Source organism: Aedes aegypti, chromosome 2 (assembly GCF_002204515.2).
Source record: "Aedes aegypti strain LVP_AGWG chromosome 2, AaegL5.0 Primary Assembly, whole genome shotgun sequence".
NCBI lineage: Eukaryota > Metazoa > Arthropoda > Insecta > Diptera > Culicidae > Aedes > Aedes aegypti.
The window spans coordinates 276,824,424-276,850,985 of NC_035108.1; the positions used below are offsets into that span (position 1 = coordinate 276,824,424).

General features: G+C 37.0%; 1 protein-coding gene across 1 annotated transcript in view; it reads left to right on the plus strand.

Moving 5' to 3' along the window:
- The window catches only part of LOC5572669 (UPF0047 protein YjbQ), a 122,824-nt gene extending 103,177 nt beyond the window's left edge, over nt 1–19,647 (plus strand). Inside the window, exons 3-5 of the mRNA XM_021845149.1 lie at nt 13,186–13,240; nt 17,959–18,040; nt 18,110–19,647. Coding sequence (XP_021700841.1) covers nt 13,186–13,240; nt 17,959–18,040; nt 18,110–18,325 — 353 coding nt within the window. The 3' untranslated portion in view covers nt 18,326–19,647. The remainder of the gene's footprint in view (nt 1–13,185; nt 13,241–17,958; nt 18,041–18,109) is intronic.
- The last annotated feature ends 6,915 nt before the right edge of the window (nt 19,648–26,562 follow it).

Consider the following 26,562-nt stretch of genomic DNA (forward strand, 5'->3'; position numbering starts at 1 on the left):
TGGCATAAACAAAATATGAAATAATAATAATTTCAAAATTTACCCGAAACTTTTCGTGTTTTATCTAAGATGAGTTATGAAAGAGCAAAATATACTAATTTTCCAATTGAATGCATAGTATCGTACCTTATTTGACCATATAAATTGTTCTAGACAGATGATACACATATGTTCATAAATAAAATAGAAGGATTTCAGTTTGTTATTCCAAAGTAAAAGTAACTAATACTGTTGAACTAAGAGTATTTTTCGAAAATATCGTTAGGAATAATCCAACAATACTTCTGTTTAACTTATGCGTATGAATGGATGAATTTTCTCCAAATTTTTCTAGAGTCAATGTTTTTTTTTTTGTTGTATTTAGTATGAACTAATATATACATACTTTTTATTATATTTTGATTAAATAAAGGTACATTTTTTAATTTTAAAGTATTATAATGTGACATTACTAGCACTCATAACAAGAACGAGAGTAATATCATTTTTATCCTACATAATCACACCACATTTGTTTCGAGAACAGATTTTTTGATTTGGTGATCCACTTACCCTACCATAGTGGGGCAAGTGGATCATTTGGCGCAAATTTTTAAGTCTCTCATACGCAATACATAACAATTAGAAAAATAGAAATAAATGACTATTTGAAGTATAATAGTCCCTCATTTGTTATCCACAGAAAAATGTTTGAATTATAGGTATTCACGTTAGCTGTACATAACAATGAAGTTAACTATTGGTTTATCTGTATCCACTTACCCCACGGTACCTTATATAGAAAGCGTTGTGTTTGGATGGGCATCTAATTCTTCCGAAAGAGGTGCACTTTGCGAAAAAGGACCACGTGATTATTGAGCTGAAATCGAATTCAGGTTAACTTCTGCGTGTATGAGTCCTCTCATGGCGTAGTGGTAACGCGCCCCAACTAGAGATCGGGGAGTCGTGAGTTCGATTCTCACTGAGAAGACGTGTAACTTTTTCGCAAATCTTCACATCAATTTGTCCATCTAATCCAATTGCAAATTATATGTAATGTTTAGCTTTTCGGTAGTTGTTAAACTTCCACCCGGCTGGTTAGCCGTAAACCACGATTCATAATTCAAAACAAATATTATATCTAATCCTCTAAAATTGACCATTAGAAAACAAATCGCAATAATTGAAAATATATTGTCCAATATTGTACGTCACTGAACACACATCAACTTATCTGATGTATGAAAAAATATCCGAATGATATGATAATATCCGAACACAATTCAAATTACCTTATTTTACAATACTATCAAATGAAAAAAGTATTGTAAAGGAGCATGCAATACGGTCTGGGGTGGCATGTTTAAATAAATTAATGGGCATTTAAGTCGTTTGGCGGTTGACATGGAGTGTCACTTCTGTATGTTGGATGGCAAGGAAGTCGACTAGCACCGCAATAACAATAGTGCTAAATGGTAATATAGAAAGAGGTCGGAAGTGACCTGTCTGCTCTTTACCAACTGCTTAGCTTTCGCTGTCGTCGTTTGGTATGGTGGTGCCGTTCGGCAAGATATCAGCCAAAGTATTAGAAAGACGTCGATTGCGATTCCACTGTGCTGATGTGCTGATTTTGACAAGGCGATTATTGCCTATTTTCCTAACAGATAGTTACAATCCCGGTATCATATAATCTTTGAAGGCCTCCGATGTGATTTTTGAATGATAATTAGAACATCTCTTATCGTGACAACATGTCTGGTTTAAGGTTTTAAACAAATGACTTTTGGTTTATGTGGGAATAAGCATTAGGAGAAATTTTCACTTTTTGAAAGCATTAAGAAAAACTGTCCTATCCTATTTGTGAACTATTACGTATAACACTCAGTTTTCGTCCTTAAGGTAAATAAAGTAAATAAAAACCGAATTTTGATGATATCTATATGAATTGGGGGTTTTCACTGGTTTTCACAGTTATTAACTGAGAGCTTTCATTGGCAAAGCTGCCACGATGATATTTGTCAAGGAAATTTCCATTATGAAAAGATTCTGGACCGACCGGGAATCGAACGCAAAAACCTTCAGCATGGCTTTGCTTGGTAGCCGCGGACTTTACCAGTAGGCTAAGGCATGCCCCGGTCGGTACCACATTTTCCTTTTGTTAATTTTCAATAATATTAATTCAGAAATTTACAACTCCTTCTATTCATAATTTGCAATTAAATTTGGGTGTAGCTTTGTTTTATTTTCAGAAGGCGTTCGTAGGACGTGGATAGAATGGGTTGTTCAACATTGAAAAAAAAAAACTTGGTATCTCCGGCATCTACACACCATTAGGTGGATAGAAACAAGTTTTTCGATTCCAAACATGTTAAGGAAGGAAACCGCATCGTTTAAAGACTTTTGCATGCAATAGTGCAATGGTATTATACCGGCAGCGAATTTCGTGCTTCCAATATGTGACACGCTAAGGCCGGGCTGGTATGAGATAATCAAAGTTTCAGTTGGCAGGAATTATGTACCTACTTCGGCAGGAACAATGAATTCTGGACGTCCGGCCGACGAGTAAATTTATATAGCTTTCTGTAATGCAGACGGTAGCAAATAATGTCATGGAAAACCAAATCGCTTGGTATTTTTCTATAATGGCTCACTACCGTACGGCGAGCACCACCATGTCGTGATCTGGTATGGAGGGTTGAATTTGTTAACCAATTTGTCGCGGCGAATTTAAACACGATAATAAGTATCAATTTTCCAATTAGGGTAAAATCTTGATAGAAACTAGTTGGAAGGCTACATGCACATTAGGCCTGCTATTAGAAGGGTGTCAAATTCCATCTTGGATATCTTGGTATGTTTACATAGTAATCCAGAAACACCTCATAACCATTGTTCACAAACTTCTAGAATGAGAAAACCCTGAAAATAATTCAGCCGTCTAGGAGTATGGAAACTTCTTAGGAATTTTATGAGTGGAATAGATATCTTGAAAAGAGGTAACCGTCCTAGTATACAAGAATAACTGTTTCAATTACATTTACATTTTGACCATAGTATACCTATTTTGTTCAAATTATTTGAGTCGAATCATAATTCAAAAATTTGTTATTTTGGCATAAAGGTGTATTTGTTATTTTGGCATAAAGGTGTCCTTGCTTCGGTAAAGGTAGTCCAAATTACTGAACTTTTCTGTCCGTCACAAGAATTTCGGTATTCACGGAAAACACTACACCGAATCCATTATATTCATTGACAAACATCGTAAATTCTGACTCGTTGTCGGGAGAGACACGTCTGGGTCTCTCACATACGAAACTGGATCGGAAAGCAGGAAATCAATGGATACATGTACCTATATTGGATTTATCGTGAATTTGAAATGAAGAGGGATTGAAAAGATGCAGCAGCTTCGGGAGTGGAATCCTTTTGGCACCACATACCAACCAACGTCGTGGGCAATCCACAGCCCATGGCAACTGCAACACTCTGAAGAATAATGGTTTCCTAGTGCCGTAGACTTTTCCCAGCGTACCTACTGGAATTTATGTTCTAGAAGTGGGGATGCACTTGCCATTCGATTCACTTTAAGAATATTGGACGAAGGAATCACGTTGTTCACGAATATTAAAAAACAATCTTCCGATGATGGGATTGAAAATCAACTCTACGTGTATCGTGAAGTAGGGCAATAGTTCGAATATGATTAAACTTTCCTTTTGAAATTTCCTGTTAAATTGGAAACAAATGTTATGAGTGTCATGGTGGTTCCAATGCTATTTAACCAAGACACTTTTACTCCCAAAAAATATAGAAATCGTTTGAGATTTGGAGAAAGCTATGTTATTTTTTTTCTGAAAATGTCGATTATTCCACTAAGGTCTAACTTTTCAAATTCTTTTAGGTAATTCTACAAGAATTTTTTTAGGACTCACGTTTATTTTTTCGGTATATTTATTTCTATTGCGATTTCATCAAAAATTGCACCTTTGATTCTATCAAGAATTGATCCATCAATTCCTTCAACGATAATTTTTGGAAATCCTACAAAAGTGCTTACATTTTTTTACCAATTTCTCTTATGCAGTTTCTTCAGGAATTCCTCCAGATGTTTCAATAAAATCGTCTAAGATTTTCTTCATGAAGTTCATCAATGAATTTCTTACGAAGATTTTTCTAACAATTTTCAATAACATGTTAACAAGAAGATTCCTCCAAAAAATTTCCCAGTAATTTAACAAATGATTTTTTTATGAACTCTAGAAAGTTCATTTGGGATTTTCGTCACGAAATGCTACAGCAATTATTCCAGTATTTATTCTAATTACTTTTATATTCTTAAAGGGTTTCACCCATTTTTTCAGGGATGTTTCTAGAAAATACCGAAAAATATTATCAAGGGTACCGTTTTATACTTTATCTAATAATTAAATATTCCAACAATTCATCTAGAGAATCCTCCTAAAATGTCTCGAGAATTGGAAAACTGTTTTTTAGGAAATATTAAAAAAATCATCAAGATTCTGTAAAAATCTTTGAAGAATGCCCTGGAACAATCAGAAATAATTCCTTAGAGAATTTCCTGAGAACTGTTGTAATGCGAGTGGTATTTTGTACAACACCCTTAGTTTTGCGAATATCCTAGGAGCTTGACCACTTAGAAGGGTGGCATCTTGGGCAAAGTTGTTCAGTAGCTAAAGGGCTATCATTACTTTAGCAGAACAAATCGAGATTTTGCCAATAGGAGGTGCTAGTGAGCATGAAACTTTTGTTTTGCAGATCTCAGGATCCTGACCGTTAAAAAAGATGGCGTCTTCGTATAATTTTTAATCAACGAACAATGATAGTCCATAACCTATTTAACAACTTTGCCGAAGACGCTATCCTTCTAAATGGTCAGGATCCTGAAATATCTGCAAAACAGAAGTAAAAATTGCATGCCCACTAGTGCCACCTAGCGGTCAAATTCAGAATTAAATGAGGTACCCACAGATAGCGCTCCGCCTCCAGAATAACTTTGATGAAGATTCCGTGTTTCGAAATTATCTGTATATATTGCGTTCATTATTATGCGACTACCGCATTATAAGGGGCCTATTTTGTAAATCGAGCAGATTCATGTGACTCGTCTGAGCTCATTGTCGATCAAAGTAAGCATGCATATTTCAGATGTCACCCGTCGACTCCCATAGTAATCCAGTCACATAGAGTGACAACTGTCGATAAATTCGAGTGACAGAGCCAAGTCGAGTGAAATTTTTGGTCGACAGTGACTCCAGTCGAGTCGTTTTTGATCGACTCGACTTATAAAATAGGGCCCTAAAGAGCCTAAACTGTCGAGTATTGTTCTCAAGAAGATTCTTGAGGAATACATTTTGGTTTAGTGTCGATAGATATCTTTGGTGCAAAATAATAGCATATAAATCACAACTGTTGTACAAAGTATTTGTAAGTATATGCGACAGTCCGAAGGTTAAGAAAAACCTTGAATAAAAGTTCAGGAAAGTTTATATATGGATTACAGGATGAATTCCAGGAAAAGTTTTTGAAGACTTCCTTAAGAAATTTATGGAACCATTTTTAGAGAATCTTGCTTGGAGTGCTCTTAGACCAGGCTCGCCCAACCTTTTTGAACCGCGGGCCAAATCGCAGAAACAGTTTTATGTCGCGGGCCACATTTTTGAACGCACAAATATTTGCATGAAGTTTGACAAAATTCAGTAAACAAAGTTCCTATAATCTGACAAAAATCAGTGAATGAAGTAAATTTCATTTGAAGAAATCAAAAAACAGATAATTGCTGGTAAGTATCCTGCTGGATATTATGAGAATTCTTTCAAAATTATATATTAATCTTGTACATAAAATTTTGAAGAATCTAGCCCAAAAATTTCGGATCTCGGATGTCCAGGATTTAATAAAAATCATACTGCGAATTCTGCCAAGATCTGACCTAGTATTATTTACATGACCCAAAATGTACTAAAATCCTGATCAAGCTTTTATAAAAATATTGGTCAGAATGTCCAGAATTTTACAAGAACCGTGCCTAAAATTCCTTCTAAATCTCAATAAAAAATCATCTCGAAATAGAAACTTGAAATCTTTCTGAATGATAAAAGTATTTCAAAAGAAACCTGCTCAAAATTTTATTATGAATTCGCTTAAGGTTCTGCAAAATCTTTCATAGCGTTACATTGTAATCTTGTCCAGGATTTTCGAAAAAATACGTATTGAGGGCCTAATTTTATAAGTCGAGTCGATCAAAAACGACTCGACTGGAGTCACTGTCGACCAAAAATTTCGCTCGACTTGGCTCTGTCACTCGAGTTATTGACAGTTGTCACTCTATGTGACTGGATTACTATGGGAGTCGACGGGTGACAACTGAAATATGCATGCTTACTTTGATCGACAATGACTTCAGACGAGTCACATGATTTCGCTCGAATTACAAAATAGACCCCTGAGTTTAATAAAAATTTTGGCCAGAGAATATAATCCTGGTGAAAGTTCTGTAAGAAACTTGTCATTGTTATCCATGAAAGTCGTGTCCAGAATTCTTAAAATATTTTATTCAAGATTTTGTGAAAAGGCTTTTCTATGATCCTGCCAAGGATTCTGCGTCTCAGTTGTGAGTAATATTTGTTTCCGGTATTCGGAGAGAATATTAGTCTATTATTCAGTGAAATTATATACGAAAATTTAGCCTTTTGCCCATAACTTTTATTCAGGCTTTATTTTTTTTAATTTCGGTGGAAGTCATTGTTGAAACATCAAGGATTTGAGATTTAGAATTAAACCATTCATAAAATTGAGTACCAAGATGATTAGAAAACAATTTAAATAATAATCAAGCTAAAATATTAGGTTGAAACTAAATTGAACATTGAATAGTCTTGGTATGTTCTAACTTCGGGTTGATAGAATAGTCAACGGGCCAAATATGAAAAGAATCTTCGAACCCTCCGCGAGCCGCACAAAATGAGGTCGCGCCGTACGTTGGGCAGCCCTGTCTTAGACCATAGTTTCCTAAACTGGCGTAATGCAACGTCCATTTATTACATAACGCTAAAATTGACAATTTTCGAAGAATCAATCTTTTCGAATATTACAAACTTCTGAGACATTGTTTATCTATGTTCATGGAATTGCAGATACGAGAGAAAAAAAAAACAAGTTTAATTTAAAGTACAATGTCAATTCGATTTTGGCAACACGAGCCGGAAACGATTCTGTTGACAGTTTTTTAGTATGTTCATTTGATCAAAATAAACGAATTTTCATGATGAATACGAAAACCCCTTTGGAAATTGCCTACATTTAGGCGTATTAGGCGATTTCTGATATTTTTAATTTCAATATAACATTAAAAGTAAATTGCTTGTAATAGTTTGGCCTTTATATTCAGCTTCATAGGTCATGAAATTAGTTGGTGCATTTTGAACACAACCAAATGTTACTCCAAAAATGCAATACAGTGGGATTCCGTTTTTGGCAACAAAGTCAAAATTTTCAGTTGCCGAAATTTTTCAATTTTATATTTTTATATTTTTTTATGAGAATATCATTAGAATGTTTTATATCATACTTATAGTACCATATGATGGACAGATACCAAAATATTAAAAAAAAAAATCTAATGCTTATAGCATCTTCCCATACGAAACGTTGCATTAGCAAATATTGCCAACCGTCAGTGATTCGGAAAAAGTAACCGGGACGATGACGATAACTCTTTCCGCAGGGAACGATGATATTAACAGTATTCAATTGTCAAAGTCACGTGATATTCATGACATTTAACAGCTCTGGTCAAATGTGACAGAAGTTCTGCATACTTTGTATCGCCAAAATGTTTTCAATGTTTTACAACCTTTATGTACACAATTTGTATGTGTGGGTGAAGTTGGAACAATAATCGCATAAGTTACTTGTATTCAAGAATTTTACATTCTCTCAAAACTGTAAGTACACAATATGCAATGAAACGCGATTATGTATTCTTACATAGACGTATCTACAAAAAAAGTGTTCTGAATCTGGGTAATGAAAAATTGAACCAGCATTATTGTAGGATTTTTCATAGAAATCTGGATGTGAAATTAATAGAGACATGATTTAAAAATGGTATAGGACAGGGGTGCTCAACCTCCCGTAATTTCGTAGAATACACAAATAAGCTTCTTATCATTTTAAATATAATGAGTTTTATACATACTTTGGAAGATGATCTACAGTAGTAGTGAAAGCCGATTTTCGTACAAAATGTTCAAGTTTCACATGCTGTACCTTTTTTCCCCTATTGGCAATCGGCATGAAATTTTGACAGAGAACTACAAATATGGTAAATTTAATTATCACGAAATATGGAACTATTCGCAGTACCGGTTAAAAAGTTAAGCACCAGTTGAAATCGCTCTAAATAATAGTAGTTTTTATAATTTAAATATCTGCTGTATTTTAGTTTTCAAATTATTCTTTACTTATCGTTTCAACAATTTCCAGTCAAACATTTTAAATTTTAAAATATAAGCCATAAGCCTACCATATGAAATCAATGTAAATTTACAGGATTTTGCAATGACCCCCGAAGAGCTTGATTTTCGCGTGCTCGTAAGAAATCCACAGGAACAGGACTCTGAAACATCTCGTTAGAAATCCACACCTACAATTATCAGAAATTCGATTAGGATTCCGATAGGAAATGACGTATGCCCAGCTCAGTAGGAATTCTGAGGCTTTGACTTACAGTTGTGTTCAGAATAATTTTCATACAAAATGCTCAACTTTGGCATGCTGTAACTTTGTTTCCATATGGACAATTGGCATGAAATTTTGGCAGTGAACTACAAGTATACTCAATTTCATTATCACAAGATTTGGAAATTTTCACACTACCGGCCAAAAAGTTAAGCACCAGGTGAAATCGCTCAAAATAATACTAGTTTTAATATTTTAAATATCTGCTGTATTTTGAGTTTTTGAATTTTACTTCACTCATTGTTTCAACAATTTCCACCCAAGCTATAAATGTATAAACAAGCCAATGTTTTACAAAGTTTTTGCTGAACAAAAATTTCCAAAAGAAAAACTACTATTATTTTGAGCGATTTCACCTGGTGTTTAACTTTTTAGCCGGTAGTGTGAAAATTTTCAAATTTTGTGATAATAAAATTGAGTATATTTGTAGTTCACTGCCAAAATTTCATGCGGATTGCTGATTTGGAAACAAAGTTACAGCATGCCAAAGTTGAGCATGAAAATCGGCTTTCACTACTATTATTCTGAACACAACTGTAGATTCTTAAGATTCCGCTACGATATTGCTGAAAATTGTCAAGTATCCGATATAAATTTTCAGAAGTCTTTTATTCTCAAGCCTACAATTCACAAATTCCGCTGTAAACCTTTTAAGAATCTTCAAGATTTTGCCATAAATACACTAGATACAATTAATATCCCGCTAGGAATTCATAAATCGTCCTATAAATCTCAATAGTTTACTTGGAATCCCTAGATTCCCAAGAATTCCACAAAAACCCATTAAATCCTCTAGGAATCCTTAGGTTCTACTGTATCTTATTGTATCAAAACATCAATTTCAAAATTTGTCTACACATGCTCAAAATATTCAATACATAGTCATATTCTCTGGATGCCAGCACTTGTTTTAAAAATATAAAACTTGCAACATTTGTATTATCGAATGTGATTTCAAATAAATAAAAAAAAACTGATCAGTGTTACCCAGTGGCGATTTCCTAACCTCAAACCTGTTCCACGAATAGAAATTCTTGAATTTCAGCAACAAATTTGTATGTAATGAATAGAGATTTGTTAGAAAGGACGATTTCAACAATTATTTTTCTGATTTATAATCTAAATTTGCCGAAATAGTCATTTTTAGAGTCGTAGAACAGGTAGAAAGTGAGGTTACGAGTCGCCACTGGTGTTACCCAGGATTACGGTATCAGAAAATCTCTATCACACGATTTTTGTCTATTTTACAGGCAAAACTGCATTTCTGTTAAGCTTTTAAGGTATGGATTATAAGTGAATCCAGACAGAGTTCAAATTAGGATTTTTATTCAATACTCAACAGATTTTTATTCAATACTCTTCAATCTTGACTGTTATTCAATGCAAATAATGGTTTTAGTTTAAATAGAGCAAGTGATAATGACTTTATTTTAATTCCCGAGAAAATATGATGTGTTGATTGAAGGAAATATCACCAACATGAAAATGTGTCGCACTTTACGTATATGTCTATTATACGTAGTATTCTGCTTTGTTATCGCAAGGCAGAGAAAATTAGTATACCGTTGCCGAAAGAGAAATAATATAGAAAATCAATTGAGTGGACAAACGTTATATGACCTGACCGGCACGGAAACGTAAACGATGCGACGGTTAACGAACAGAACGTGAGAATGCCACAATTCGGATCAGTTTCAGTGATTGAGACACTTCCGTTCGGATCAGATGAATGTGGGTATTGTTTCGAATCGATTTGTTCATAATGTAAAAGCATTCCGTCTCGTCTTCTGAACTGACGTCGGTGATAGGTTCCTAGTGCGGTGCTTCACTTCCGGTGGACGCATAGAAGACACTTTTCCAGCTGCTCATGTTTCACTCGTTGTGTTTGATCCATCGATCAACAAGTGAAGAGCTGGATTAAGTTGATTGATTCTCGAATAACGGTGTGAGTTGTTGTTATTTGTTTTCTTTTTTTTTCTGGGATAACGTTTCTACTAGGACAGAGCCTGCTAATAAGCTTAGTGTTTAAAGAGTATGAGATGTATATGTTACCGGTTTGTATCCTAATCAATTAGCTCTCCCACGAGATCAAACTCATTATTTAGAAATCTGCTTCGAAAATCTCATGTTTGAGTTTTTCATACAAAATCACGTTGTTTACGTTAGAAAAGATTACTATAATTCTACCTGACTAACAATTATTATTGCTTTGTCTGAGTAAAGTGTGGAAATACGAAGCAATGAGTCAAACAAATGAGCCAACTCATCCATGATTTTTTGATCGATGAGTTGAGTGATTGGTAACTCACGCATGAAAAATTTCAATCGTAACTTAAGAGAATTTGAGTTTCTCACAACACTGCAAAATTTCATTGTCATAGGGTCGATATTCCCTTGGTAGACAGTCCCCTATAGTCGCACTAGTGGCTTTTTACGGCCGTTTTGCTATGAATCTTTGCAAAATATTTTTTTACATATAGGTCGGGAGCTATTAATCTAAGTACCATTAATACACAGCTCGATTTCGTTCAAAAAATGATCGAAATAAATAGTTTTGCTTAAAATTTGAGCTCCCTTGCACCTATAGTAAACCTATTGTTCCTATAGTAGCACTACTACCAGAAACTATTTTTTACTTAACAAACTAATTGATGAATTAAGAACTTTTTTATATCGATCGAAAGCTTTTGATCCATACTTTAAAACATACTTTTGTAAAAACACGGTTTTTATTTGTATTTTGCCTACGCCGTGAGGCTAGGTCTACTATAGGAACAGAAATTAGAAATAGTGCTACTATAGGCACATGTGTTCCTATAGTGGCACAAGCGATAATGAATAGAAAAATATGAGTTTTCTTAGTTTTTATATTTTTCCTACAACACCAAGATAAAAAGCTTTCAGATGATGTAAAAATAATGCCGCTGCCTTTATTTTTCGATTTTATACGAATATTTGTTCTTAGCTATGCGGCTATTGGTACATCGACCCTAGAGCAGAGCCGACACGAATTAAAAAACAACTGAACTGCCCATAACTGCATATTTGTAACATTCGACAAAAGTAGGCATTGAGTAAATGGAATACTAAGTGTGCATTTTGTGGCAGTATGGGAGGAAACTAAAATTTCTAAAAATTACCAGGAACTCAAAAATGCTTACTCATATCGCATACTAGGTGAATTGTCAGAAAATAATTCTGATAGAAATTTCATTGCTATCACATTCCGAGGCTCATTTATAATCTCAGTGTGACTGTTATGCGGTTATAATTACCAATGTGACAAAACAACTTGGTATTTTTTTTCGAATTTTGTAGAACAATCTCACAGATTTCAGTAAGTTGATCGACAGTATTTATCATTTGATGACTCTCCATGGTAGTAACTCCATTTTGTCAAAAATGTCGAATGTGACTGTTATGCTGTTATGGGCAGTGAACTAAGCAAATAAAATGAAAGTTTTAAATTTCCGTCATCACTTATTAGGCTAGGTGTACTATAATGATAGCATTCAGTCTCAATCAAATGAAACGGTTTGCTGTTTCATCAAAAAGTTCTACGATTCTACTCATTTCTATGAATATACCTTCTTCTTCTTCTCATTCGTTCTGGCGTTACATTACCACTGGAACAGAGCCTGCTCGCTTATCACCTTAGCATTCTATACTTTCCCAGTTATCAACTTAGAGCTTTTCATGCCAAAGTTGCCAGTTTGGTATTCGTATAAATGTGGCAAGAAAGACGCTCAAAGAAATCGAGGAAATTTGGGATGCAGTATTGCAAAGTTGGCGCGTCATATGCTAATTTATATGACCAATCTTACGATCGGCCGTGCTTTTTATAGTTGTTTTATGATTACTAATTTGCTTTTTATGCTTTGATCCAATATGTATTATCTTGTTTAGTCAACCCTTGAATCGTCACTTCTTTTTTTTTGTGTATGTTTTGGTCGAAATAAATTATATGTATTTGACACGGTCAGTTTTAGGATATTAATATGCTAATGATTTGAAACGTATTAGTTTTTGTGTCATTCCATGCCTTCCGTGGCCTTTGCTTGAACAACATTTGTGGAATAGATGGCAACTTTTAAGAGTTACGCATCTTAAAGTATTAGTTGAGAACAGGCAGCTAAACAAGAACCTTAAATAATCGAAAAGATTGCTCTGAATTACCACGGAATACAAATGCAGGAACAACTTGTATGCAATTTTTAACAAAGTTAGAATGTGAAAAGACAGCACGATTACAACATATTTGTTGTCAAAAACAGGGCGATGATTACGAAACCAGTAAACATAATTAATAGAAATGAGTTTTGTTTTTCTTTTCTTATATTTTACTTTTTACTTTGTTTAGAAGATTTACCCGTATTAGTTAACAATTGAGTAAATTGTATCTACCGGCACTAATTGTTTCTTTTTCTGTATTTTCTCTCGTTGCAGTTCTACACACATCAGCCAGTTTAGCATTGAATGAAAGCTGGGATCCAGACGTTCGGTAAGTTCATTAAAAGTTGAAAACAACTATTTCATAACAGGCGACCTGATTTACTACAGCGTTTTCTTCTTATAAGAGAGGAATCTGCAGACACTTACTCAGAAAATCATACTCCTGATAAATAACTCAGGAATTGTAGGGTTGACGCACTATTCTTTCTAACTAAGCGTTTTCTCTTTACACGCATTGCGGTTAAGTTTCTGCTAGTTCTGAACACTTTTGATCATATTGATCCTTCATGCCTTAGTATGGATAGCGCCACGCCTGCCAGAAGCTTGCGTTTGCTGACAATTACAGCAGAGCTGTTAGACATCATTCTCGAAAGCGCTGTTATAGCCGTAGGTGCCCTATTACAGGCATATTCAACGTGGCTAGCGAAGCTGAGCTTGTCATCGATCATTACCCCAAGATGCCTAAGGGATTGCGTCCAGAGTAGATTTACCTGCCCTGAATCCAAACTGGTTGTTAGACAGGCCGTCCGCACCTTCCGTATACGGTACTAGCCAGTTGAGGAACAACCTCTCCAACGACATGCCCGTCGTATCTAGTAGACAGATAGGTCCATACGCAGACGGGTCACCTGGTGGTTTCCCCGCCTTTGGTAGGTGCACCAATTCCTGTCGCTTCCATACATCCGGGAAGATTCCTTGATCAATGCAGCGTTGCATCGTGGTTCTGAACATGTTTGGATCCGCATACACTGCCACATTCGAGATAGCATCGAATCCCGGTACTTTGATTGACGCGAATGATTTCACGACTTCTGCCAGCTCTTCGCTCGTCACTCGCGCCATTTCTTCTCCTTCATCTGCCACATACGGCGCTGGAGGCCATGGGCTTGTGAGATGGTGCGAGAAGAGTACATCGATTATCGATCGCAGCAACTCGGGTGGCTTCCCTTGTGGCGCTATGGCATCTTTAGTCTTAGACATTACCACTCCGTAGGGTGACCCCCATGCACACTAAGCTCTTACGGTGAATTTCACCGTAATCGCAACAGCTGAACAGTTCGGTGAAATAAAACACCGTCATTTCGTCGGAATTTTACGGATTCCGGTGAATTTTTACCGAATACTGTGAAAATTTACCGTACTCCGGTAATTTATTTTACCGAACCGTTCAGCTGTTGAGATTTCACAGGAATCCGTAATAGTAGTTTACAGAACAAGTTGCAGAATGATGATTTTAACAGCACGAGTCGTAAATTTATCCTACGAGGCTTGCCGAGTTGGATAATTACGACGAGTGCTGTAAAAATCGAGTTCTGAAACGAGTTACGTACAACATTTTTTGCAATTTCGTAGAAGACCACTTGAGGGTATCAGAAATAATATCGGAATGCATTCACCATCATTTTACAATTTCTGAAAAATGATTTTGTAATGATTCATTACGCAACTCAAAACAGTTACGTAATGAGAAAGCGTTGCGTAATGAATCATTACAGCACTGGTTTCAGTTGCGTAATGACTATTCCCGCACTGCATACTTCAGTGCAGGAAAGTAGGCCGTTTCATGACAGATTGGCGTGATGAAAATCAGCCTATTACGATGAGAAATTGCAAAAAATAATATAAGTGTGTGGGGTCGAATTGGCACTCGCGCATAAACTATCAAAGCATGCCCGTTTTCGAATCGTGATTTCCTTTTCTAGAGCCAACTTTGCCTCTCTGAATGCTTCACCGCGTTCTTCTCTTTGTGTTTCTGTGCGCGCGCGTTACAATTTTCGTCTAGCCCGAAAGCAGATTGTTCGAAGATTTGCCCACCAGTACATTGGCGGCCTGTCCTCTCTATCAGAGAATTGTTTTCCAACCTCGAACTTGGGTCGAGTTACATCGCACTGTCCTCTGTCCGCCATACATTATACTATAGCGAATAACTTGATAATCACTATGATGAGTATAGCCTTTAACAACGCGCCAGTTCATGGTTCCTATAGGATTAGGACAACAGAACGTTACGTTGGTAAGCGATTCCGCACTATTTCTGCGGAAGGTCCTCACTGTACTCACATTTACCAGTTCTACATTTAATGTGGCCTGTAATAATTGGTCTCTTTGAGTGGTGCAGCGGCTACCCCACCCCCCTGCCCGTGCATTGTAGTCAGCAGCTATCATTACTGGCTGCCGATTAGATAGTTCGGCTATCATCCTGTCGACCAATTGGGGGGAAATTCATCAATCGACCACCTTGGGGCGCGTTACAGCTGCAACAGAATACGTCGTTGATTTATGTAATTGCACAACCGTCATTTGAAATAGAAGACTACTTCTTGAATTGGGTATCGCCCTGTCGTCCCTATAGCTGCTAGCTATTGAGACCTATCTGCCACCCAGTTCCCGTTGTTGGCTGGTATGCGATATACACTACCCGTCATAAATACGGACTCACTAAAATAAGTATTGCAACACTCAGCTAAATATTGAATCACCCCCAAAAAGTTTAGCATCACCTCAAAACAGGTAAATTCACATTGCTATATCTCGAGATCCTTACGACTTGCAAAGAAGCGATCTTCAGCAAAGTTGTTCAGGGGATCAAGGACATCCGGAGAGCAAATAGTTTGGTTCGCGATTTTGCCGCTAGATGGCGCTAGTGAGCATGTTAAATTGAGCATTTCAAACTAGTTCTAGCTTGTGATCCACAAAAGATAGAAAGATCGAGTCTTCGACAAAGTTGTGCAGAAGGTTAAGGACATCCGGAAGACAAACAGTTTGGTTCGAGATTTTGCAGCTAAGTGGCGCTAGTGAGCATGAAAAATTGAGCATTTCAAACTAGTTCTGGCTTGTGATCCACAAGAGATAGAAGTTCGAGTCTTCGGCAAAGTTGTGCAGAAGGTCAAGGACATCCGGAAAGCAAATAGTTTAGTTCGGGATTTTGCCGCTAGGTGAGCATTTTAAACTAATTAAAAAATTAAGTGAATCAGACCTGAATCACTTGAATATAGAATGAATCAGTACTGCATTCTTCAAAAATGAAGTGTCACATGAATTACTTGTATATGAAGTAAATCTCACCTGAAACACTTGAATACGAAGTGAATTGGACATGGAGCTAATCAAATCTGAAACAATTGAATATAAAGTGAATTAGACCTGAATGCCTCAAATTTACTTCAAAAATCAAACATCAATCACTTGGATATTGAACTAATTAAACCTGAAACACGCACATAAACTGATTCAAGCATGAATCACTTGAAATTGAAGTGATTCAGCCATAACATGCTTGAACATGAAGTCATACCTGAAAAAGTGGAAAATGTACCTACATTCTAGATGAATCAAATCTGAATCACTTGAATATCAAGTAATTCGTACTTGAAATAGGTGAATATGGAGTGATTCAGACCTGCAGCACTTGAATATAATCATGGATGAATGAATCACTTGGATATGAAGCGAATCAAACATAAATCACTGGAAATAAATCATATACCTCTTGAATATGAAATAAATCTGACCTGAGTCACTTGTACATAAAGTGAATCAAACTTTAAACATTTGAAAATGAAGTGAATCAAGCATGAATCACTTGAAATCAACATTAAGTGAATCATGTAAGAATCACTTGGATATGGAGCGAACTGAATCACTTGAATATCAAAATTATCAGCGCCACCTAGCGGGAAAATCTCGAACCAAACTGTTTGTCTTCCGAATGTCCTTGTCCTTCTGAACAACTTTGCCGAAGACCCGAACTTTCTATCTCTTGTGTATCACTAGCTAGAACTAGTTTAAAATGCTCAATTTTACATGCTCACTAGCGTCACCTAGCGACAAAATCGCGAACCAAACTGTTTGCTTTCCGGATGTCCATGATTCCCTGAACAACTTTGCCGAAGACTCGAACTTTCTATCTCTTATGGATCACAAGCTAGTACTAGTTCAAAATGCTCAATTTAACATACTCACTAGCGCCACCTAGCGGCAAAATCGCGAACCAAACTATTTGCTCTCCGGATGTCCTTGATCCCCTGAACAACTTTGCTGAAGATCGATTCTTTGCAAGTCGTAAGGATCTCGAGATATAGCAATGTGAATTTACCTGTTTTGAGGTGATGCTAAACTTTTCAGGGTGATTCAATATTCAGCTGAGTGTTGCAATACTTATTTTAGTGAGTCTGTATTTATGACGAGTAGTGTACATAATTGGGGCCGTACTCGCGTTGGTCCCAATGTACTGGAAGCACTCCTACTCGTAGTTCCATGCCTTATCCGTTTGTATCGCGACCAATATGCCATAATCAAGATTTTACTGGCATCAATCCTGATGTGCCGATTGGAACTTCTGTTAATTTGGGTTAGGGAGCTTTGATGCTTTAAGCGGCATCTGGTCACTTTGACCAAGCTGCATTCGGATATTTGTGTTTTTTTTTGTTTATGAAAGCTTATCAGAGTCCATTGTGAACCCCACCACATCCTGAGCAACTCCCCAACTGGGTTAAGCCCCTGAAGTTTGGACTTTGTTTGGACCCTGAAAGTGAAGGCTGGTTGGATACCATCGCCCGTTGAACCAATTTAGAGTTTCCTTCCGTTGTTTTGACCTCTATTGCATACGCTCTCAACGCTATTCAGGTGTTTATCGTAGTGCTGCTTCCACTTTTTAATTACCTGACGTTTGTCTGCCATGGTACTCATAGGACTTGCGCATGTATGAGTTGACAATGTTTCAGAATGGCATCAATTGTAATCACTGACATAATCTTTATTTTGCAGGGACGACATGGAAATGATGTTAAATAAGATTGTGCCGGAAGGACTACCGTACCGACATTCCTGCGAAGGTCCAGACGATATGGTAAGCGATTGTTGTTCAACAAAACCGTAAGCTATGGAAGGTTGACACTGTCTCTGTTGTCCATTTTAGCCCGCCCATGTGAAAGCATGCTTTCTCGGCAGCTCACTGACAATCCCAATCACCGATGGTAAACTGTCGCTCGGTACGTGGCAGGGCGTGTGGCTGTGCGAACACCGAGACCACGCCGGTTCACGCAAGCTGGTGATAACGCTGTCTGGCTGCCCACGGGACTCCGCCCGGAGTCCACTCTCGCCAGTATCGCCAATTGCGTCTACCTCCAGTTAGGGACGGCCACGCTCTGCTCGCGATAGTCGGTAATCGTGGGTTAGAGCGGTGCTCTGCTGTAAGTTTCATACTAATAAGGGTCATAACACTATTCGGGGTAAACTCTAAGAGGAAGGTTAGAGCAAAGAATTACCTATACATTAATTACGTTAATTATAAAGTGATGGCAGAGAAGCAGAAATTATTAATGAGGAAGGGTACCATTGAACGCAGATTTTAATAAATCAATAATGAAGCAAAACGAACACGGAGCAAGTCTAGGTAAGACAGAAAACTTACTAATAAATCTAACGAGTAACTTAGATACACGAGAAAAGAAGCGAAAGAAACATCAAAAAGAATATTTAATTTACAATTTATATGAGGTAATAGACACTTAGATATAACAAAAAAAAAATAGAAATCGCTAAACAAATTTCATATGAAAAACGCAATGATAATAGCATTTAAGATGTCTACTTGAAGGTTATAAAACATGGCGAGGGAAACTCGGAAGATAATTTTACCAGCAGAAATAGGAGCAAAGAATGTTAGGTTTTTATTTTTATGGGTTTTATTAAACAAAACAGGAATCGTAACACGCAGACAACTAGTAGAACTAATGAATAGCTGAAATACCAAACCAGGTTAGATGTAGAAAAGTGACGTTCATTCTCTCCATCATTTTTTGTATTGTTTTTAATCTGTTTATTTGGGTCCGATGCGATCACAAAGAGGATTCGAATAGGCTGAACCAATGCGAACACACATGCACAAACGTAAACGGATAATGAAACCGTACTATAGATTAAATAGAAACCAAAACCAAACTACTATTTTACACAACACATCATTCACACGGAGGCACGGAGATCTTCATCATTCAGTAACCAATTGCTCGCCATACATAGTAAATATGACATCGTCATTGAAGGGAAAATAGCTTTTAATACTAGATCAGTTTGTACCTACAATTATCCCACATTCACGTTCCTCATTATTATTAGTTAAAATGCTTTCGTTGATTAAGTTTTCTGCTTCGTCAATCATGGGTAACGTTTTGTTTTCTCCATCACGGGTACAGTAGGTACCCAATCATAGTTACTGTTGTTTTGTTGTTCGCTTTTTTTTAAGTTTAACTCTCTGATATAGTGTTTTGACGGAGCGACGTTGGCTGGCAGGCTCCCCCGCGTAACCCACTTTTATGGATTGTTTGCAATAAGTGATAATCGCGAGTGATATCGATATTGTTTAGGGTCCTTGCAGATGGCTAGTTATTTAAGATTAAAGTAAAATCATACGATCGTTGAATAAATACGAGATGCAATTCTGTTTACTATTAACCAACATGTTTTTAATTTTTAAATGTTTGTTGTCTTTCACTGTTTAAACTACTGTTCGTGGAATTGGACCTATGGAAATATGATTTCAATCATTATCTCTTGTGATGATGATGAAAATCTATTGCGTTGGAATAAACTGCGCAATGTTAGGGGAACATACAAAGTTAATGAATGGAATATGTAATAGTTCAAATAATTTGAAATTCTGATAGGCTTTAAACATTTTTAAGACCGCACGGGACGTCATAATCACCCTATTCATTTCAAGAAGCAAATCCCAAGAACCACTCCATATATCGATGCGAAAATGTATCACTATGATTTTATATATGTAGTGCACAACGCGATAAATTTTCAGCTTTATCGGTTCATTAAAACTCGAGATTTGCTTCCACAAAGTTTTGATGATAATTGTTAGAGTGAGACGAAAGATAGGGAAAATAACACGGTTTCCCGTGTCCCCTTAAGCAATTCTATTATTTTGGCGCTCTAAAGTGAATTTTGAATTAGAGAAACGATATTTGTATATTGCATTGAGATTTAGTTGTCTACAAGAGTGTCGTCAGATTTTCACCAGGAGAGGACGAAATATGAAATTTAAAAACCAGTTTATTATATGCCTAAATAGAGTCTCTAGGCATCTAACGGTTTTAGCCGGTTTAGATAATTTTGAAGATTTGATTGATAAGTACTGGCTATAAATTGCGCATTTATTTCACCACTAGCTTTTATTAGTGTAGAAACGCGAACAAAAGTGCGCAGTGTCTTTAGCGGACTCATTCTTTGCAAATCAAAGGATAAGTGCTCTGAAGACATCAACACGATCCGATGTATCCCTGAATATTTATTCGCTCTTTCGCGTTTATGAAGACGCACTTTGCAGTCCAGAGGTAAAGGAAAAAATAATATCTTATCCAAACTAGACATTTCTATAGACATACTTCCTCGAAGTGTTCTCTTTATGAATACATCAGGAATTCCTCTGGAATTTATCCCGAGATTTCTGTCCAGATTTCTTCTGAATTTTCATTTTGATGTAGTCCTTTAGAATCTTTCTAAAAATTCTCAAGGCATTGTACAAGGAATAACTTCATGAGTTTTTGCTGGAATTCTTAAACTATTTGTCTAAGAAGTCAACGTATTACCCCTTAAAACTGAACTCCAATACCCATTTAACGTTTTTCTAAAGATTACCTTAACATATTTCGTTAGGCATTGGTTTTGAGAGCACATATGATAGTTCATCTAGGGCAGGCCTGACCATCCTTTGTGTCTCATTTTTGACATAAATGGTTAATGCGTCCGCAATAATTGTCCAATATGAGAATTTTTCCACCTCAAATAAAAGCTGCCCAGCTGCCGGGCCTACAGAAGTTCAATAAGCTTTGATACCAAACCAATCCGAGTTATATGTTATAACTACTATAGCAAAAACGATCAAATTTAAGGTGGTCCGAATTAGAACACGGGATGTCCGATTTGCAACAAGGTTGGGCCAATTTGGACCTTCTGGAGAATTTTGTTGAAACATGTCTAGTCATGTCCTGGTAGGAGATATCACAAAACTCTTTGAGAGAAAAGTGTGCGCGCTGAATCAGGCTTTGACGAAAACATGAAAATTTTCATGCCGTTCATCATGCTGAAAAAATATGACCAAAAAACTGTTACTAGGCCCGAATTGGACCATGCTCCCCTACAACTTTTTGTATAATTTTGTTGTAATCCACTAGTTGGTTAGCTTGTGACATGAAACCTTTGTGCTGCATCCGTTTCCTTTTTCAGATTTCCTTCACAAATTCCTCTAAGAATGTGTACTTAAATTCCTTCAGTACTCAAGGGATATTTAGTGCAATTTCTGCAGAATTTGCTCCAGAAAATTTTTCACTGATAAATTTCCTCCAGGATGTCTTTAAGAGTTTTTTTTAATTATTATACCGATTTCTTCATGAAAATATACCTACAAAGATTTATGGTAGGATAGGAGAAATTTGTTCAGGAAACATTTTATGATATCCTCCAATAATTCCTCGAGTAGTTCCTACGCCTATTTTTTCAGTATTTCAGTCAATCTCATAAGGACTCCTGGTTTTGCGGATTCTCCCAGGAGTGGGTCCATGAATTCCGCCTTTTTCTTCCAAAGACTTCTTAAAGCTTTTATCCAGAGATCTCTCCTGCAGTCCCTTTCTAAGATTTCTCAAGTTAGTTCTCCATGGATTTTTGGATACTTTAAATATTCATTTGTGGTTCAACACCACAAAATGCCACAAAAAATATTATTTTTCAATTCTTCCGATTATTTGCATATACAATTCTCCAAGGATTCTTACTTACTTGATACTTGATGGGCTACAATTCGCTACGATAAATCTGCGCCGAATGGATGAGTATTCTCCACTGGGCTCGGTCTTGGGCCAATCGCTTCCAGTCGCCCTGAACGTTAAGTGCCCTTAAGTCCTCCTCAACTGCAAAAAGCCATCGTGGGCGCGGTCTTCCACAAAGTCGGCGGTCTCGTTCGGGTTCTCTGTTGATTATAATCTTTGCTTGTCGTTCTTCCGGCATACGGGCAACGTGACCAGCCCAACGCAGCCTGCCGTGTTTTATGCGCTTGACAATATCCACCTCTTTATACACTTGGTACAACTCGTGATTCATGCGACGCCGCCAGATGCCGTTTTCTAGTTTACCGTACTGTTCGTAGCACTTTACGTTCAAACACCCCGAAAGCTCTCCGGTCGACTTCCTTCAATGTCCATGATTCATGGCCATATAGGACAACCGGAAGGATCAGTGTCTTATATAACGCGAGTTTTGTTTTCGTTTGCAGACTACGGGACGTCAGATGGTTACGGAGCCTGTAGAAAGCCCGACTCGCAGCTGCAATACGTCTTTTCACCTCACTGGCATTATCGCATGACACTAGTGTTCCAAGATACACAAATTCTTCCACAACTTCAAACTTATCACCACCTAGCACCATTTCGCAACCACTAACACGTCCGGACCCACGTTGGCCACCAGCTATCATGGTAACTCGGTGTAATACGCCCCTCTTCATTTTCACGAGATTGAGGGTTCTTTCACATGTAAATATGATTACATACCTTAAATATTCGCGGAAAAATTATGTTGCGCATATATGTTCTTTGAAAAATATAAACAATCAATAGAAATTCTAAAAATATCGAAAATCAGGTTTTTGGTTTAAAATTTTGCTTTTGATAAGCAAGCCTTAGGGGGGATGAAGCCCATTCTTTACTATCGAACTAAATACAATAACTTTTACCGGAATACGACTGCTAATGGGCCCTTTTAAGATTAGCAGGTGGTGGAATTCTTCTTGGAAACATTTATACAACGCTGTGGAACTTTTTTCTATGGGAGGGGCATATTAATAGAAATATTAGTAGTAGAACGCTAGTGGCGCTGTTGTCATAAAACTGATTTAACTAATTATTACCTTTAATTGTTATTTTTTATTAATTGATCGATCCCACGCAATGGACCTATGCACGGGTTCACTATTTGACGTTTTAGCGGTGCCGTGTTATTTATGGGACCATGGCAACCCGTGAATTCGGCACCGCTCTAACGTCAAATTAGTGAACTCGTGCATCGGTCCATAGTGAATGATTTGTTTTGGCCTTTGACACTTTGAGGCCCGGTGCTCACGCTGTCACATCGCAACAAACTAGATGTTGGTCACACGAACAGCAGCGACATTAGCATTCTTAGGTTAATGTTTCTACTGGCATATTGCCCGGCTTGTTTTGAAACGTAAACATTGGGACCGTTCACAAAAGAACATCGTGTATACTTTTTTGAAGCAACCTGGAAAGAGAAAGTTGCGTGCAGAGCATGGCCAACTAAGTAAGCAACACGTTGACATAGACAACATTAGAAGAGATGCATTTGCTACTGCGATAGAGCAGTTTTTTCTTAAGGGGGGGGGGCGTATTACATTTTATTACCTTACTTCGTTTTTGTGATGTTGATCGTGAGCCCGATCATCGCTCTTGAAAGGCACGAACGCCTCTTCTACTGCCCGACGGTCAATCCCGATGATGTCGATATCGTCCGCAAAGCCAAGGAGCATATGAGAAAGTGTGATAATGGTACCGCTTCTCTGCACACCGGCTCTCCTGATAGCACCTTCGAGCCAGTGTTGCCACATTTTTTCCGATTCTCATTTGTGTTTTCGGTTGCAAAAATCTTTTTTTATCTTAAGTCAGCCCTAAAAATCTTGGTATAAATCTGTGATGCGCAAAAATCCATAATTTTAATTTTTTAGATCAATAAGAACCATTTTAAACGTGTTATGGCTGTTCTTAGCATGTCAAAAAATTAATGTGAACTTATTCGACTAAAGTAAGAGATTCTTCTTCTTCTTTCTGGCATTACGTCCCCACTGGGACAGAGCCTGCTTCTCAGCTTAGTGTTCTTATGAGCACTTCCACAGTTATTAACTGAGAGCTTACTGTGCCAATGACCATTTTGCATGCGTATATCGTGTGGCAAGTACGAAGATACTCTATGCCCTGGGAAGTCGAGAAAATTTCCAATCCGAAAAGATCCTCGACCGGTGGGATTCGAACCCACGACCCTCAGCTTGGTCTTGCTGAATAGCTGCGCGTTTACCGCTACGGCTATCTGGGCCCCTAAGTAAGAGATTCATAATTGTTTATAAAAATGTAAAATACTGAAATTTTTGAGAAAAAAGCAACCAAAATATAGCAACCAAAAATCTTAAAAATCTTTTTTACTTCAAAAGTCTTTGATCTGTGATCACAGATATATGTAGGCAAAAACAATAAAAAATCTGTGTAATTACAGATAAATCTGTGTATGTGGCATCACTGCTTCGAGCGCTTTGTTAAACAGCAAGTTAGAAAGAGCGTCGCCCTGTTTCAATCCATCTAAGGTAACAAACGATGAGGAAATCTCGTCCACCACCCACACGCTTGATTTCGATCCATTAAGCGTTGCACGAATCAGTCTAATCAGCTTCGCCGGAAATCCATGTTCAGACATATTTTGCCAAAACTCGTTTCTCTTCACTGAATCGTACGCTGCTTTGAAATCTACAAACAGATAATGAGTCTGCAAGTTGCACTGCCGGAATTTATCTAGGATTTCACCGTCGTTGATCGGCCCTATCGAATGTGTAATCCAGCAGGATTCTGTTTGATTACATGCCATATAACACAAATTTACATGATTCCAGACTTAAATTTACATGACGTCATGTTTACATCGCATAAATGAAGTTTACATGACGTGTAATCTTCATTATTTTTAACTGTGTAGTAGGGGAAGGGGTGGTAAAAGGAACACCTTAAGGAAAGGCATTTGTACTTCCTCCCATATCCTCGAAATGATACGGTGAAGGAGTTCGTGCAGCTGCTCACTTTCGTGTTTGAGAAGTTCGGCCGGGAGCTCGTCCTTTCCAGCAGCCTTGTTGTTCTTCACCTCGTTGATAGCTTTCTTTACCTCATCTAGCGTTGGAGGTTCCACAGCCTGTCCATCGTCATCGATTTGGATTTTACTACCAGATCCACTTCCGTAATATCCGTCTAACAATGACTCGAAGTACTCTTTCCACCTGGAAATTTTCTACAAACAAAATATTAGATCAAATTTATTGTTAACTATTTTTTGATCAAAATTTCTATTCTTTTTCAGACCAGTTCACATAGAAAGATTTGACTAAAAATAGAACAAACTGCAAAATTCTGCTTCATTTTTTTTATTTCTAATACAATAAAATGCGTCAAAATGTTGTGAGCCTGTCTCGTTATTTTCTTCGCAGAATTATGTAGTTAACAATGTCGAGGTAGTTTACAGAGCTTACAGAAAAAAAAACTAAATTATCCTAGACTGCCGTGAGTCGCAAGTCAGTCCCATTTGTAAAGCTAAAAGATTGAATCAGAAATGCTAAAATTTTAATGAAACTTCCACAATTAGCTTTTCACTTCGATACCTTCTCTAGAAACATATAAAGATGAACAGAATACAGTTTATTTTTTGTTACACCAATCTGTAGTGGAACCAATATGCGATTTCTTTACAATCACGATCAATTGTTTTTTAAGCTGGAGATTCTGGTTTAACGTTCAGAAAACTTTTAGAGTAAGGTGGGGCAAAAGTTCGACCTTAGTGGCATAATCAAAGTTTCCAGGAAAACAATAGCAGTTGAAACAAAACAAATACCATACAGTGAACCTTCATCATATTGGCTATTATTTTGTTGAACGAACTTGTGTCAAAATATTTACCCATTTTAAGCTATAACAGTTTCAAAATTGATTGTCTTTAACGAACTTTTGCCCCACCGGTGGGGCATGAGTTCGAATCTAGTGTAGGGCACAAGTTCTCTGGCCAAAACACAAGATATCGATACTTTTATGACAGGCATACTTCATACCAGTTGAAAACTTGAGTTTGCCGAAAAATACACACTAAATTTTCATCAAAAAAATACCCAAAACAGGGTTAATTATAATACACTCAAAAATAGCAGTTTTTCGCAAAACTACACTGAAATGAATTTTATTGTAGAAACTACTGAATCCATGGTAAAATTAAGAACTGCACCAACGATTTTCAACCGACTACATTAATCTGTTAACTCTACCATAACATAGTCAACAAGAAAATATATTCTGTTTATTTAACCAGAGTTGTAGTATTTATGACTAGAAATATTCTAGATTTGACAAGTTTGGCATTGTACTTTTCACCATACTGCGTTGTACGGTGGGTGTCACGGATTGAAATACAATGCTTTGTAGTCGAGGCTACTATGGACATAGTCACATTTACTACACTGCTCAGTGATTTTTACCAGATTATAGTAAACTTAACAGAATTTTGTAGTCGGTTGAAAATCGTTGGTGCTGGTCTTAATTCTACTATGGA